Source organism: Mus caroli, unplaced genomic scaffold (genome assembly GCF_978045245.1).
Source record: "Mus caroli unplaced genomic scaffold, Mus_caroli_1 scaffold_13, whole genome shotgun sequence".
In the NCBI taxonomy this organism is placed as follows: Eukaryota; Metazoa; Chordata; class Mammalia; order Rodentia; family Muridae; genus Mus; species Mus caroli.
This window is the reverse complement of record NW_028227268.1, coordinates 65,858,629-65,876,194: the sequence shown is the minus strand read 5'-3', so window position 1 is coordinate 65,876,194 and position 17,566 is coordinate 65,858,629. Positions and strand designations below refer to the sequence as shown.

Below are 17,566 nucleotides of genomic sequence, written 5' to 3'. Positions count from 1 at the left end.
GACAGATCATTTACAGGCTCCAGATAAATCCGTACTTAAGATATGTCTGCACAGCAGCCGGAGATGGTTGTGTCCAGAAGAAACCCAACAGTCATGCTTACAGGTCACTGATAAAGGCTGATCTGGCCAGACCTGTTTTTCTGGGAGGCTAAGTGTACACTGTTATAGGAGGGGCTTTGGTCCTCTTTGACTGGGGTAATGGACCCACCCTCCTAAATCTAAAGATCCGTGCTCCCCACGAGCTGGCAGTGTGACATGTTGGTAAAAACATCAAATTGTATGGTTAGGGAGTTCACAGTGGCCTCTGAATGAGGTCACAGCAGAAACCGGGGTGAATCCTTTCAGTGCCTTATACAAATGTGTCAGTGGAACTACTGCCCAGTTGTCTCTCAGACCACACGTGGGATTAAGCTGGATGATAAATACAAAATATTAAAATGAATGTCCAGCTTGGTAGGGGAACTAGGAAAGACTTAAAATACGCCCCAGGATAACTCTTGGCTGCTTGCTTAATTTTTTATGTTTCTACAGCAGTAACTCTACAGTCCCCAAAAGGTGGTTTAGATAAAGTTAGATCACATACACGAACCACCATTGTTTTGTTGGTCTTATGAGCTGAGTTTCGGGACTATGCTGCAGTCTACGGCTGACTCTCAGCCCCAGGCTAAGAGATGGTAGAGTAAGCTGAACTCTCGGACCATATTAGAATGTGATTCCTCAAATGCTACCACCCCATTCTGTGACTTCACTGACTCCTTTTCCCAGGAACAATGACATCCAACCAGAGAGCACATTGACTTTATTCACGGTTTGTTGTTATTTTCTAATGGCATTTAAAGGGTAAAAGTTTATGACAGAAGTGTCTAAAATATAACAAGCAAAACCCTGCATTTTCTTTCTTTCCCAACCCTGGTCCTGGGGCCTAAACCAATCTCAAGCAAGTATTAAGTTGCACCTTCCCCATCTTCCATTATTCTGGCTTTGTTTTCCACACGTCTAAACACCTGCACCACTTTTTCCTGCCTCATCAACCCATGGTCATCTGTGGCTCCCATTAGGTTTGCAATGATGGAACATTTCAGATCACCCCTCAAACTTGCTCAGCCTCTCCTTAATGACTGGGGTTATGCTATTTTTGTTTAACTCTTCTGTTTAACTCTTTGTTTAACCTTCATGACTTTAATATATTTAACCTTGAGTCCTGACTCATTGGCATTAACATTTTGTCAAAATCAGGATCGCCTGCTCCCTTCCTGGAGCTGTGGATTGACAGTCCTTCCAGGTAGCTATTCTAGAAACACCCTCATGTGCACCCCGTCCCTCAGATTATGAAGCGTCCTCAAGCATACACTTCCTTAGCCACATCCTCTGCCCCTGGATGAAGATAAAAGGCAGAACATACTTTCCATGTTGCTTGTTCATTGATCATGCATGGGGAAGCTACTGCAATACAGAGATAGATTCTGAAGAAGCATACAGAGGCAAGGCAATCTGGCTGCCTCAGGAGTACCTTTTGCCCAGAGTCCCACATGGCCCAGGCTGCAGTAGATGTCTATATAGCCAAGGCTGATCTTTAATTCTTGATCCTCCTACCTCCACCTTCTGAGTAATGGGATTACAGGCATGTGTCACCAAGCCACTTTAGATAACAGTCACTCTTCAAAGAGAAGCAACTGGTGCCAGGACTCAAGGGACAGTTAAAGGGTATAAGACCTAACTTTGGGTGACAAGTACTTAAAAAAAGCAAACACCTGTAGCCTTTGTCATTCTTTTTCAACAACAATGGTGTTTAGAACAATGGAATTGGCAGTTAGGGATACGTTATCAAATATGCAGCATGGCTTGAAGAAAATCATGACAATGAAGATTAATAGCAAAAACTTTTAAAGAGCCGTAATTAACATCATGGCATCCTTAAACACATTAGATAATGGTATGAATAAGATAGAGAAAGAAAATGCACAACTTACCAAATAGTACCCTCATGGGTTTTTAATAAAATAGCAAAGGAAATTGGAAAATGATTTAATTAAACCTATTTAGTAGATGTACTGGGGAAAGAGAGTTAGCTGGATCTCACAATTTCCTAGCATGCAAAGAGCGAATGCCTTTATTTCCCTTCTTAATCAAGACCACACTTCTCTATTGACCAAGTCTATGCTCCTGCATTGCGGAGAAATCAAGTCTAGTAACTATGAGTCTCTTTCATGATTAGGACGTCCTAGGGGTCAATGTTATGATTCCCAGCATGCAATCTTGCATTGGAAGTGAGATGTCAGCTCCTGAATGTACATTGGTCCCCAAGTAACTTCCTGGTTTGGGTTCTTGTGGTGACTATTGAAAAAGGAAGTGTGTACCTGTTCTATTCCTGGGTTATGAGTGTGGGGATGGAGAGTCCCATCAGCTTGATTATGTGTGACCCAGGACTGGCTCTACTAACATTGTCATCAGGCTTGCTGGTGACAAAGCTGAACTGTGTTTCTGTTTGAACAAATCACCATCCTACTTGGCCTTCATTATGCTGGGGAGGGAAAGTCAGTAGGGATGCCCGGGAGCTTGTTACAGATTGCAAGTGACAGGATCTGACCGTGGGAGATAATTTTCATTTCATTCTCTCAATCGCTATTTTGCGAACAAGATGTTCTTTTTAAAAAATCTCTGAAGAGTAGGGAAAAATCTCCCAACTGTGTGCTGGCTTTTAACCAGTGGCAAGATGGCTGTACTCTTACATGGTATATCGCCACCAAATGCTGGTTGGGTAGCAGAGCCAAATCCTGACTGGTACCATTGTATGAGCCAGTTACCTCTGTGTCACTCTGAACTGTGGCTTTGGTACAAGTTAATCTCAACTGATTAAAATCACTCCCTGGCAGCTGTTGCCTGCTGGTCGTGTTTCCCCTGGCTAATTGGCACACCTGCTTGAGGGACAGTATCTAGCGTTATTCATTCTCACGGCAAGAAAGGATTGAGCATCTGCCCTGGGCTGGGCATTTATGGAGATGCTAGGTGCTAGGACCCATTAGTTAACCAGATGGAAATTAAAACTGTTCCCATGTTCAGTGGTTGGCATGTCAATGGGAAGAAAGAGGACAAAAAGAACAATGAGGAAAGATGCTGTCAGTGGTGACAGGTGCTCCAGAGAAGCAGTAGGCTCGACATTGGACTGAGCCAGACTGAGTGTTGGAGGAAACCCAACTGGCGTTCTCCCACAAGCAGGGTCCAAAGCAAGGCTTCAGGAAGAAGCAAGCACTAGGTTCTAATCCTAGAAACACAGTAGCGATGCACAGTAAAAAAAAAAAGAGAAGGGAGGCACTGAGGCACATCCTCAAGAAGTCCCACCCCTCACTTTACCTCTGGATGTCAGTATGGACCAGTCCACCACCTTAGACACCAGCAGAGGATAGTAGGCTGGCATCTACTAACTCCACAGCTGTCCCTAGGCATGTGAGCCCAACATGCCTGGCCTCCTCTACATGCAGGTGGGGTGGCAGGTGTTTGTAGTTGGTACACAGCATGGAATAGCAGTGTGGAATGGGGAGTGGAAATAAAGAGGGCCAACAGTGTCTGCTGTGGGGCAGGAACTGGTTCTTCAGATGAGGGGACAGGAGTGAGCTCTCTGGAGAGATGCTATGCTAGCTAGGATCCTGATGCTGGAAAAGGGTCAAGAATAGAAATGGCATTGCTAGACCGGAAGCAAGGACAAAGGCTGGGTGAGACTGAACTGAGATTGAACTCCTCTATAAAACAGAGTTCAAAGGAGTCACGGACTGTCAACGGCACTGGTGGAAATGGGAGGTCTTGGAATCATTAAGTCCATTCTTTTGGGAATTGATTCCGACAAGCCTTAGGGTCCTGAGGGAGAGCCAGGTCCAGTGCACGGACCTCCACTGCCAGCTGTGGATTTCCCTACTGCAGGCACGCTTCCTCAGCTCTTTCTTCTAGTATTTCTGTTATGTCAGTGGACACTTTCCCTAAGCCATGGAGTCAAACACGCATGCGTTTTTTACAATCCCTGCTCATCATCCTCTAATGCGGTACTGATTATAATGGATAAAACATATAAAGAAACAAGTTAACACAAGCTGTGTGTGACCCAGCTTGCAGCCCTGTCTGACCTCATCTCCTACCAGAAATCTTTCTCACTATGCGTTCCAGTTACACCAGCTCCTTTACTGCTTCTGGAACATTCCAAGCGGCCTCCTACCCCCTAGGGCTTTGCTCAGTGTGCCCCACCTACATATCCCATAATTCACACATGGGACTCTACTTCTGCTAATGAGACCCCACAGGCAGGTCGTCTGGACTATCTCTCTCCCCATCCACAAACCCACTTTCCTTCTTCATAGACACATGGCTACCACAGAACACACACAGCTACACAGCATTGCATGCTATGTTTTCTTGTCTACAGTGTGATTTCCCCTACCAGAATGTAAGGTCTACAAGGAACGGAGCTTATCCACTCTACATTCTCAAAATAGTGTGTTTGGTGATGAGTTTGAGGGGGGGTTGGGGAAATGAGTGAATTATTTAACCAAAGATCTTAGCTCTGACCCCTCCCCTGTCACTAACTCAGTGAGCAGCTTTGTGGGCACTGACCCTCCCTTTCTGTCTTAGTTTCTCTGTGTGGCAAACAGACAAGTAAGCTGCGTCTTATAAAGGAGTGGAATGAGGCCACGGACATGAAAGTACTGTTCATTGTCGAGCGTATTATATAAATGCAAGGCTTTCTTTTAAGTTCAAGGCTTCCTGACTTTGAGTGAGTTTTGCTGAATTGGAAAGAAATTCCATTTGCAATCAAGAATTGTTCATGAATGACAGAGGTGGCCAGGCCTCCTCCAGGAGAACAGGTCCAGTTCACTGTACATGAAAGAGTGCAGTGTGAGGTGAAGGCCCCCACCAGAAGCCAGCCCCTTTCACAGACTTGCTGGTGACCTTGGGAAACTAGCAGGCACTTGTTCCCAGCACACTTCAGATATCTCCTCTCTCTAAAGGTGAAAGGAGGGAGGAGAAACTTCAGTCAAGGTACAGTATATAAGAGAAGGGGGGTAAATCTGGACCATTGAGATAACTCAGAAGAAAAGGGATTTGTCACACTAGCCCAGAATCCTAGTTCAATCACCAGAACCTATATAGATGTGGAAGAAGAGAATAGTCTCTATACAATTGCTTTCTGAACTACAAACACACACACACACACACACACACACACACACAAACACACATTGGTGCATGCAGCCAAGCACACACATTCTGCACATAATATTCTCCAAACACAACCAATGAGTTGCACATATAAACTCGTAGTGATTGTGATAGGATACACAACCCCTGCACAAGTTTAAGCCAGAAAAAACCCCAGTGTGAAGATGGGAGGAAGGCACGAATTCCTACCCTAGCCAAGAAGTTCTTGGCAACTCCTGGGTGCTGGGAGAGTCAGTGCCCTTGAAGAAAATGGTGCCTGGTAGGTTGTTCCTGTTTCAGGAGCTGGCCCCACACCCAAGTATATGCATAGTACAAATTGAATACAGTGGGTTAAAATGTAAAAGGGGGAACACAAAGTTACTGGATAGGGAAGAGCTGATCCAGAAGGAACTGCAGGAGGGGTCAGTATGATCAAAATAATCTGTATGGAATTCTAAAAGAAATAACAACAATTTTTTTAATCCCAGCCATTCATTGATTGTCACTCTGGTGACATGGTGTCTATTTCAACCTTTCTCAAACCTTCAGGCTCCATCATAAAAACAAATGAACAAAGTAACTTGGTCCAAGTTAGTGTAAGCCAACCTTCCTACATTCCAGATTTGCCATCTTGGCCTCTATGCCAACCTTGTGTAAGAAAATCTATGAGAAGGGAATTCGAAGGGTGCAACAACTGTTGTCTAGATTCAGTCTGTTCTGCCCTGTGGAGCAGGAGAGAAAGCCTCATTCATCTGAACTGTGTGAGAGACCTGCCCAGACAACAGGTTTTGATTCTCCCTTCCTTCCTCCACAGGGCTTCATGGACATTGACTTAAATAAGTTCAAGGAGAGTGGAGCCAATGTGACAGGCTTCCAACTGGTGAACTACACAGACACGATCCCAGCCAGAATCATGCAGCAGTGGAGGACAAGTGATGCTCGGGACCACACCAGGGTGGACTGGAAGAGGCCAAAGGTGTGAAAATGGATACCCCACCTCTGTTTTTTTTCCTTAACCATCTCCTGAAAAGCAGAGCATTCAGAAAGGAAATGGCTCTTCTAATAAGCAAAAGACAGCATTAGCGTGAGGGTCAGGCATCCCAGTGGGACAGAAGTTGGCAGCCCAAGGCTGGTACCATTGCTGCACATTCACCAAATATTCCCCAAGTCTTATTCTGTTATGCTCAGCATTTGACATCTGCTTTGTAGTACAAGAAGGCCACATGGACTTCAGCCATGATGGCAGCATCCCACCCAGCATCTGATAGGTGATTTTTGTCAGTGGAACAAAATACCAGAGCAAATAAATCCATGTAGAAAGAAAAATATATTTTGGCTCATGGTTTCACCATATGGCCAGCTGACTCTATTGCTTCTGGGGCTGTGGCAAGGCAAGAACATCATAGTAGAAAGGTACAACAGAGGGAAACTTCTATTTTCAAGGCATCCAGAAAGTGGGGGTTCTGGAAGGGGGAAGGGATAAGCTCCAGCCTGCAAAAGCACATACTCAGTGACCCACTTCCCCCAAGGGAACCCCTGCCTCCTGATTTACACCACTTCCCAATGATGCCATTGGGGTAGGAGTTCATTGGTGGGTTAATCCCTTGAATGTGTCAACTGATTATGTCAGTGTCCTTATGATACAGTTGCCTTCCAAAGCTCATCTCTGGGGACCATGCCTTCGCCATGAGGGGTTTTCTTTGGGGAGGCAGAAGATACCCGAGACTCAAACCATAACACAGCAGGATAGGAAAAGGGCAAGCACAGCTGCTGTTCATGAGAACTCTTTTCCTGAGACTGAGGGATGGCTCAGTTAGTAAAGTGCCCACTGCACCTGGCTGGATCCCCAACACCCATGTAAAGAGCCAAGTGCAGAAGCACACATCTGTAACCCCAGCATGGGGAAGGCAGGGGGATGAGGATCCCTGGATCTTGCCGATGAGCCAGTCTAGCCAAATTGTTGCACTCCAAGTCCAGAGAAAAGCCCTGTCTTAAAATTAAGGTGAAGAGAGATAGAAGAGGAGTCCTATTGTTGGCCTCTGACCTCAACACACAAACATACACAAGCACACATACATGAAAATCTACAGAGAGAGAGAGAGAGAGAGAAGAGAGAATCCTTCTCTGTAGTCACTAGCAGTCACTAGCAGATCTTTCACTTACCCACCATTAGCCCCAGGTGAGAAAACTGCCTTTCAATGCTCACAAGGGAGGCCAGACAATTCAGTTTCTATTCTAAGTAGGGCCACCATCTTTCTTTTCACTCCAGTGGCACTAAGGGTGGAAATTAATACCTCATGTGTGCTGACCAAGAGCCACAGCTCCGACCCTTCTGTCACCATCTTACTCAGAACAAGAAAAATGTCCCTCTCTTTGCAGACAGAGCCTCTGTGGACAGGGTGACACTGGCTCCCCACATTTGTATCCCCAGAAGACCATCAGAGAAACCTTCCAGAAGATGCACAGCAGCTCTCCTCCTGGCTCTGCAGTCAGCTTCTCATGGCACAATCCCACAGCCAAACCCTATTTTGTTTGATATTTGATAATGTTTGTGGATGTTGAGAACAGGCTATTGTCCTTCCAGGTCAGATGTCGTAGCATGGCAGTGGCTACATGAGACACTGTTGAGAAAGATTCTGAGGACATGTCTTGTGGCCTCAGACTTGGGACCATTGGTGAATCCTTGGCCCATGTTTCTAGGCTGCTCAGTCTATTTGTGAATTGCAGGCTGTGTAGCTCATGCACTCTTCCTCCAGTGATCAAATTGACTTAACTCTTTCTTCAAGACTCGCTGCAGTATCTAATTAAACAAGAATGCTTTAAAACAAAGATTGAGTCTGATAGAAGCTAACAAATTAGTTTATGACTGCCCAAGCAATTTACAAGTGTAATGTATTTTTTTTCCTGAGAAAATCAAAACAGGCAAAAAAAAAAAAAAAGAAAAGAAAAGAAAAACCCAAAAAACAAAAAACAAAGACTTTGCTTGTAATGGCAGCCCTTAAAATGTAGACTCAGGAGGAATAGGAGTTCAATGTCATCCTGAGCTACACAGAATGTTCCAAGCTAGCCTGTCTCAAAAATATAAATTAGAAGGGAGTGATTAAAGTGCTTTCTGTGTAAACATGAGGATCTGTTTTTGGATCCTCAGTACCTACAGAGAAAGTTAGGCATGACAGCATGTGCCTGTAATCCAAGCCCTGGGGAATCAGAGACAGGAGGATGCCTCGGGTTCACTGGCCACTCGCTCTAGCCAGTTTGTGAGCTCCAGGTTCACGCAAAGACTGTCTCAAAAATATGCAAAGGAGCAATTGAAGACCTCCACCCTACATGCATGCACGCGTATACACAAACACACACACACACACAACAAACGAGGAAAATAAACTAGGAAATCAACTAGGACCTGGGAAAATAAACTCATCCTATAGCTGTGTTGTATGACCTTAAGATAACATAGTAGGTAGTAAGTTTTGTCTCATTCATATCATACTGCTCTTTGATCAAGCGAGAAAAACCCTTAAGCGTTATCATTAATCCACAAGAGGGAATGTTTATAGAATATGCGATTTACCATGAAATAAACTGCACACAGAGATAATTAAGAGCTTGCTCATCCTGGAATATTATTTCCTTGACTGTTAGAAGAGGTGTTCTCCTTAGCTCCCAGTTGTTGACTCGCTTACGAAGGGGGCCAACTGATTTTCCATGTATTTGGTCTATGGATATGTCATAATTAATCTATGTATTTCCTCCCAATTAAACCAACATTTTTCAAATCACACCAAACTTTAAAATGCTGGCATGCCTTTATAGGTTACAGCTGGCCATGCTGAACTCACAGCTCTGGAGAGCTGATTTGCTAGACTGGTGAGCAGATGCCGGCTCCCTCTGACACCTGTCTATCTGCCTTCCTTCCCCAGTACACTTCTGCTCTTACCTATGATGGTGTGAAGGTGATGGCCGAGGCCTTCCAGAGCCTGCGGAGGCAGAGGATTGACATATCCCGCCGAGGGAATGCTGGGGACTGTCTGGCTAATCCAGCTGTGCCCTGGGGCCAAGGGATCGACATCCAGAGAGCCCTGCAGCAGGTAAGGCTGGTGGTGACTCCCTACCTCACTCTTGGGAGCCAAATAGGAAAAATCAGCATCCAGTTCAAGCAACCAATATGCATCACTCTAAAATGAAGCATATGCCTGGAGTTTGCAGTGACCACTATATTGTTTGTGTCAAATGTAGGGAATCCAAGTCAAACGTGGGACAAAACAGTCAAGAGACCATGAAAATGTGATGCCACTCCTTGTAGTATCAAAGCTGTATTCTCAGCTTAGTGGTTATACTGAAAAAAGAAAGCCATTGATTCCCATGTTTAGCAAGGGGATTTGACATACATGTGCAGGGATGCGGCCAAGGAGGTAGATGATAAGGGCAGATGCTTATCACAAGAGTATGAGGAGCAGTGTTTAGATCCCTAGCACCCACATGAACAGTGGGCAGATGTGATTGCCTCCCTATAATTCCAGCATTCAGGAGGCAGAGATGGAATCTCCACATGGGGCTGGCTAGCAAGACTAGCTGAACTCATGAGATCTGGTTTCAAGTGAGAGGCCTTGCATCAATATCTAAAGTATAAAGAAGCAGAGAAAGAGATTGGCCTGGGTTTCTACACATAAACATACACATGTGCATATGTGCCCACTCACAGATCTGTACACACACATACACACACACTAAACGCAAACTAAAAGAGAAAGGAAACCCTCAGGTTGATGCTGAGCTGTGCTCCTCCGTTCATTTTTTATTCATACACACTTCATAGCTCTGTTGCTCATCCTTCTGACATGACTTCTTTCTGTCTCAGCACCGCAGTCATCAATTTTGTTTGCATTTGAACTGTGAGAAAACAGGACTAGAAAACTGTTCCTAGCCCGATCGATTGGCTATGCAGAATCCAGACTCCACAGTGGAGAGTATGAATTTTAAATCACTAACATATCTGCTGGGGCTGCAGGGTGAGACAGTGGAATGATGGGTGCATGCTTGACATTCCTGCTTTAGAAGATTCTGGGGACTTGCCCACTGCTTGAATACTCTTGGAGGTCCTAGAAGTCTCTAGAAGTTTCTAGAAGTACCACAGCCCATGTTATAATTCTCCATTTGCTAGTGCACAGCTATCTCTCTGGTACAAAGGCAAAGAGATGGTAAGAAGAAGGCTGCACTGAGCCCAAAAGAGATGACAAAGCATGGGCACAGAGTGGAGCCCACAACAGCAAGATAGTTTGGCACAATTATCCGTCAGAATCCAACCCACCTTCCCCAACCAATGGCATTCCATGGGTGAGACCAGCTCCACCATTAAACCTACATTCAGCAGAAGGAATTGGACTTCAAGGAAGAAGAGGGACTTCTAAATAAGAGAGACATGAACCCAAAATGTATATCCACATGTACATAGCTCAGGCAATATTCACAACCTGGAGAAAGAATAGGGAAGTGACTCCACAGCCGTTCTTCATCCCTGGAGCAAAGCCTGGTGAGATGGAGAACATGCAGCCATGTCCTCCAGACTGAAGTGAGACAGCAGGCCTTCCTACCACAGCAGGCATCACTAGGACCTCAGCTGTGTCTCAGCCCTCCCCTGTCTCTGTGCGAGGCAGCTCCCAAGTCACCAGACAGTTACAACAGACACCAGGCAGGTTCCAGAATGATTACCAAAAAGGAAGTGGCTATTCCCAGCATATTTAAAATGCTCTTCCTGACAGCAGTCAAGACAGATCTGTCTGCAGTGTGAGTCTGGCCTCAGACAGGCCCAGGGACTTGCCCTTGGTCCCACAACTTTGCAGCTCCTCTGCTTCTCGCATCTTAATGACATCCCTGAAATTGTATTCTGACGCCACCATGACAGGGATGAATCTGGGAAGGCAATGTGGAGTGACAGGCAGTGCTCTGAATGAGGAAGCAAGAAAGACGGCCCCCACGTCTCCCTGAGCAACCACTAAATATCCATTCAGCTCTCTGGTGGACCTCTTTTTCATGAAAAGGAGAAGGCCAAGCAGATAGCACTCAAATCTCAGCTTGCCATACAAATGCTAAGAACCAGTATTCAGAAAGCAGAGGCAGGAGGATTGCTAGTTTCTACTTAACATGAGCTACATGGGAAATACCAGGAGGGGGAAAAAAAAGTTCTAGGAGTGCATTCATTTCCCGTATGGCCTCACTCACATCTTTCCACTCCCCCTCTGCTTCTGCCCTGACAGGATTAGGGAGTTGGTTGCCATGGTAAAGGCTGATAGCTTACTGTTTGGGAACTGAAATACATGTGCACCTGCCTTCCATGGGTAGTTCCCAAGAGCTGACTGTGCACTCCAGGGATAGAGAGGGATTAAACACTGGGGACAATTAAGTCAAATTCAGCCCATGAGAGGCTCCTTCAGTCTCTTTGATGAACAAACAAACAAACCAAAATGTTCTTCCCTAAGACCATCTGTCCATAGCAGACTCCTTTTCAAATCTGTGTGAATCACCTAGAATAAAGGGTTTATTGCCAGAGAAACCTTGCAGATTACCAGCCCACTTTGCCCCTCACTTTATAAATGAGATGCTAGACACAGAGTGGCTTGTGATGAGTCCATGATCACACAACAGCTTAACCACAGAGGAAGAGCCAAAGCCCTGCCCTGAGCCCCTCCTTCCATGTATCAGGCCTGTCTTATGACCCAGTAGATTACTCTCTACAGTGTTGACCTCTGGAGCCTTCACCCCGCCAAAATGACTGTCTAGCCATTTTACTTCTAGATCTGGTTCTTTACATAGCCATACCACCAAGAGACAACTGCCACCAGGGCCTAGGTAAACCCTAGTGGCATCCAGTCTTTGGAACCCAGAGATCTGCTCTAGAACTACTTGTCCCTGCAGTCTTTGGGTTACACAGTACAAAGGACCAACCCCACTTTGGCTCAGATGTTGCCATCTGGAGTCCAGTGTGTGTCTGGTGACACATACAGAAGTTGTTCTGAAGGCTCAGCCCAGTGCAGCAGCACAGAGCTTTGGGCAGTCTCTATGCACCCACATCCCTCACCACTGAAATTCCCCAACAAGGTGAAGCTGCCCCTGCCTGCCACCAGGAACGCTATTTAAAATATTAATGAGCATAAAACCTGGAAGCCCACAGTGCTCCAAGAAGGGAACACCCTGTGCCTGCTTCTAACTGGGGGGAAAAAAAAGACCCAAGTCACAAGTCAAGCTCTTAATGTGTGGCATCATAAGCCTTTAAGGACATATCTGGAGTCTTTTTTTCCAGAAAAAAAATGCATATTTTACTATACATAGTTCTGTATGACTAGGACTTGTGGAAATGTTGATGCTCCTAGAAGCCAAACCCAAGCCATCACATTCAGAAAGCTGACTCCCTCTTATTTATTGGGGCCATTGTCAAGGATACACAAGTGAAGGATGGAGGGGGCAAGAGGGATCCCTGCTTTTCAGTACTCAGTGTCGAGTCTCAGGGACATGAAAACCTCATGAGCAGTAATAGGGAGACGCGCACTGAGGACTGAGCCACAGAGTCTTGTCGAGGGTAGGATCAGAAAGCACAGCCAGAGTGTGGTCATCTGCAGAGCTGGATTCATGCAACCTGGAATCCTTGAGAGATGCTAGGAACAAAGCTCCCTGAGGAAGCATTTGCATGGCCTGGCATGCTTGAGGCCTTGGGGTCTACCCCAAACACACACATGACACCTACAGAAAGCTAGAGTGAGAACACAGGCACATGAGGGGATGTCACACTTGACCTTCAAGGGAATGTTGAAGGAAAGGGTGGGGTTCAAATCCTAGCCCCACCCAGAACTGTCTGGACACCACTGAGTAATTATTTTTCGTTTTTCCTAGGACTGGTTTATCTGTTCAAGGGAATCAGAACTCGTCCTTTTTATTCTTCTTCTCTTATATATTACATCCCCACTGTAATTTTCCCTCACATCCCTTCTCCCTCAAATCCACTTTTCCTCTATTTCCCTACAGAAAAGGGCCAGTCTCCCAGGACTATCAACCAATCATGCCATATCAAGTTGCAATAAGACTAGGCACATCCCTTCATATTAAGGCTGGATGATGCAACCCAGCAGGAGGAAAGGGGTCCCAGAAGCAGGCAAAAGAGTCAGTGAGAGCTCCTGTTCCCACTGTTAGGAATATCACAAGAACACTAAGCTACAGAACCATAACATATTTGAAGAGAACTTAGGGAAGGCAGACCTCTGTGGGCTCAGTCCCTGTGAGCCACTATGAGCCCACATTAGTTGAATTTGTGGGTGTTCTTGTACTGTTCTTGGCCCCTCTAGCTCCTACGATCCTTCTCTGCCTCTTTCAAAGGATTCCCTGTGCTCTGCCTAATGTTTGGCTATGTGGGTCTCTGGATCTGTTCCCATACGTTTCTGGGTGAAGCCTCTCTGATGATTATGCTAGGCTCTGGTCTATTTTCCATTCCTGTTGGCCCGTTCTACACAGTATACGTGTGGTGTCATCACTATCTCATCTGAGTAGTATCTACATATGAACACTCATGGCCAACACAACATTCTAGATATTTCAGTTATTTGAGAAGGAAGCCCAGATACAGGTTCAATGAGGAGTCTGCAGCTGTCCTTGGGTGCCAATAAAATGTGTCTGGAAATGCCCAAGGGGTTGTGGCAGCAGCAAGCAGGTATCACATACCACACTGTGCATGTCTGTGTGGCCCACTACAGCTGAGTGTGACAATCTTATAGAGGGGCCACTTAATAGGTGAGATATAGACACCAGCAGACATCAAGAACTCTGGATTTCTGGCCTGCCTCTACTGCTTATTCTTACCACCTAGCACCAGAGTTCTGGCTTCCCCTCGTGAAAGGAAATCATAAAATATAAGCATCGTGCCTCATGGGATTCCTGTGAATGCAGACGAAGCTTCATAAGTGCACAGTGCTTGGGAAGTGTTGGTAGTGTTGGGGTCATTCCTAGTAACAATAATAGCTAGCTTGTTGAGCATTTGCAAAGACATTTTTATCATAAAGTATCTTATTTACCCTTAAAATAAGCTTAAGACACAATTAACTCAAATAGATCCATCTAACACATGAGGAAACTGAGCCACATGAGATCATGCAGTGCCTTCTTACTAAATAGATTGATATTTGAGACCAGTGAGAAAACGCAGGTATCCATTTGTATTGTTACTGATGATCTTTTCTGTTTGTTTCCGTTAGTCTACCATCCAGTAACCCAAATATTTGCCCCACTGCTGTCTAAATAAGTTACTTAAACTAAAACCTGCCAACCAAGTTACCCACCTTGAACCTGAAGCACTGGAAGAGCCGAGCATGGGCCAGGATGACGATATTAGTTACCTTTTATTTCTGGGATAAAACAAAGCAGCTTATAGAAAGATGGAGCTTATTTGGACTTTCCTGGTCCAGAGGGATGAGTTTATCATGATCAGGAGTCATGGCAACATACACTCCCAGTGGCATACTTCCTCTAGCAGGGTTGTAGTACCACCTAAACATCTACAAAGGTGCCACCAACCTGAGACCAAATATTCAAATATATACGCCTATGGGGGACATTTCCCATTTAAACCACCATAATGATCAAAGTCAGAAGAAGGCAAAGTCACAACTTCTAGTCGTCTTTGTAGCTGCATCCATGTTTTGGTTTCTTTCTACAAAGGAAGGATGGTCCAGACTTTTCCAGGAGTGATGATATTGCCAGCTTACAGATGAAAGAGCAAAGAGCTTGTATAATTCACTCAGTGTTTTTGGCCTGTCATGGCCTCCCTACTGATACTTCAAACCAGGAAGGGATGAAAGGGTCAGCTTCAGAACAAGGACACACACACACAGAGAGAGAGAGAGACAGAGAGAGAGAGAGAGAGAGAGAGAGAGAGAGAGAGAGAGAGAGAGAGAGAATGAATCCTCTCTGACTTCTAGCTGAAAGAAAATCCTACATGACGTTTTTTTCAAGCTATTGGAGGGGAAGAATACAAGCAGCACTGGGCCAAAGGCAGAATCTCTATTTGTAACGGCTACAGACTCACCTCACCAGTCATAGGCAGGAGGGAACTGAGGACACAGAGTCAACAGGTCTGTGACGTCATTTCCTGGTCTCATCTTCAGCTGGAGGGTTACTCAGTCTCTACAGAGCAGCTGGCTTGGGTTCCCACATTGTCTACTGGACCTTCAAACTGAAATTTGAACTTGAAGGTACCATGCAAGTTCAGTCTGGCTCATTCAAAGAGACAATTACCATGCCGTAGATTTTTGGATCTGATACAAATGATGTTTCAGCCATCTGAGCTATCTATAAGGCCCTGCATGCTCTGGCTGAATGTGAGGTCTCTGTGGGTGTGTTCTGTTTCTACTGCACTTGTGCATTAGCTATGGTCACCGTAACATAGACAGGGCAGGAACTTTGTAACCTGGAGACTGAAGCAGGTGAATCACTCCAGGTCACCTGGCTGCTGGCAGGGAAGCCAGAGACAAATCCAGCTCTTCGGAGTTTAGGTATTTTATTATCTGGACTCACAAAAGAATTAAAGAACATTTTCTGATCATATTCAAGGCATCCATCCTAAGGCTGGCTTCTAGTCTGGACTCCTCCCAATTTATCAGTAGTGGCACCTTAGTCCCTCGGCTTCTCCTTCTTCAGTTGCTCATCTGAGCAGGCAGGGTGGGGGGAGTGTTTGGCTAAGGATGATGGGAAAATGTTCCATTAGAATGTCCTCTGACTTACTTCTAATACTTTCCTGAAGCAGTAAGAGAGAATGGATTGACCCAATTAGGTAAGGGTATACTCTCTTGGGGTTTGAAGTTTTACCAAAAAAGAAGAAGAAGAAGAAGAAGAAGAAGAAGAAGAAGAAGAAGAAGAAGAAGAAGAAGAAGAAGAAGAAGAAGAAGAAGAAGAAGAAGAAGAAGAAGAAGAAGAAGAAGAAGAAGAAGAAGAAAGAAAGAAAAAAACACTTGGCATGTTGGTCTATGTCTCGGCTAGGTGTTTCCAGGCTGTTGGTGTGTTACTCAAGAAGAAAACCAAGGCTCCCAGAGACTGTAAAGCAGCAAGAACATGGTACTCAAAGAAGAGTGTGAGCACAAGTCAGGAAGAAATTCACTGTCAGAACTGTCAGAGAGCCACATGACTGAGGGTGCCCTGAGTCTTCCTTCATATGGGGTTCAAAGGTTCAGAGCTTGGTGACTAGGAGTGTGCTTTGAGTGGTTTTCTACTTTGACTGACAGACTCAGATCAATCTGTCTTAGCTCCCTGTGAATGTTCCTTCTCATCATGCATCTGATCTCAATCACATATTTACACATCCAGTTATGCATGGTCATAAGACAGTAAATAGAGGAGTCCACCTAAGAGTTCACTCTGAGATCACAGTTTACTGTTCTGCACGGATATCCCCAACCAGTCTAGACAAGATTGGCCCATCTTCCTCATTCCCAGGATGTGTTCCAAGGTGTGTTTGAATAGGAGTGGGACGTTATAAAGGAGTAACTTGCTTCCATGGCTTAAACCAGGTGAATGTGCAGCTTGATGAAGACGGGGTCCTAGGTTGCCAACCGTTTTCTAAGTGCATTGTTCAGAGAGTATAGGATGTAGCCATAATCTAATCAAGCAGACTTCCAGACTAGGAAGACACTCGGGATACTTGCCTGTCTTGGTGTCACCTTCCTGTTATTCCATTACAGGAAGTAGATGTGGGGGACTGGGGTGGGGTGGGAGTGGGAGATGGGTGGGTTGAGGAGTTCAAGGTCATCTTTGTCAGATTCATATTAAGTTCAAAGCCAGATTGAGCTATTTAAGATACCACCTCTGAAAACCAATATACACACACCACCAGCAGCAACAACAACAATAATTATAACAAAACCCACAGGGGCAAACATGAAATGCAACTTGAGTGTGCAGCTTCACTGTTCAGCATTTGGCTCTATTTTCAGGTGCGCTTCGAAGGTTTGACAGGAAATGTGCAGTTTAACGAGAAAGGGCGCCGGACCAACTACACCCTCCATGTGATCGAAATGAAGCATGATGGAATCCGCAAGGTAAGGGCCACCTTAGCTGACAGGGCTGAGTGGAGGATCAGGCCACTGATGAGGGCCCTGGACACCTGCCTTGCCTACGCCTTTGAAGAGAGTAAGGAAATGTCAATTCTAGACTCTCCACTCTGCCATTTGAAACCTGGGATTTGGAGAAAGTCAGGTCCCTTCTCTAGGAATTGGTTCCCTCTCTGTAAAATGGGGATGCAACTCCCAGATTTTTTTCTTAGAGTGTTTGAGAACCATGGGATATGAAAACACTCTAAGCACAGAGAGGGAGAGCCCTGCATACTCCCTCTGCCCTTGAGCCAAACATT

General features: G+C 45.3%; 1 protein-coding gene across 3 annotated transcripts in view; it reads left to right on the top strand.

Annotated features, from left to right (window-relative positions):
• Gria1 (glutamate ionotropic receptor AMPA type subunit 1) overlaps positions 1-17,566 on the top strand; it is a 315,652-nt gene that overhangs the window by 195,975 nt on the left and 102,111 nt on the right. For all 3 annotated transcript variants that reach the window (XM_021178393.3, XM_021178392.3, XM_085830005.1), the window contains exons 6-8: positions 5,999-6,160; positions 9,105-9,272; positions 17,151-17,255. In XM_021178393.3, coding sequence (XP_021034052.1) covers positions 5,999-6,160; positions 9,105-9,272; positions 17,151-17,255 — 435 coding nt within the window. The remainder of the gene's footprint in view (positions 1-5,998; positions 6,161-9,104; positions 9,273-17,150; positions 17,256-17,566) is intronic.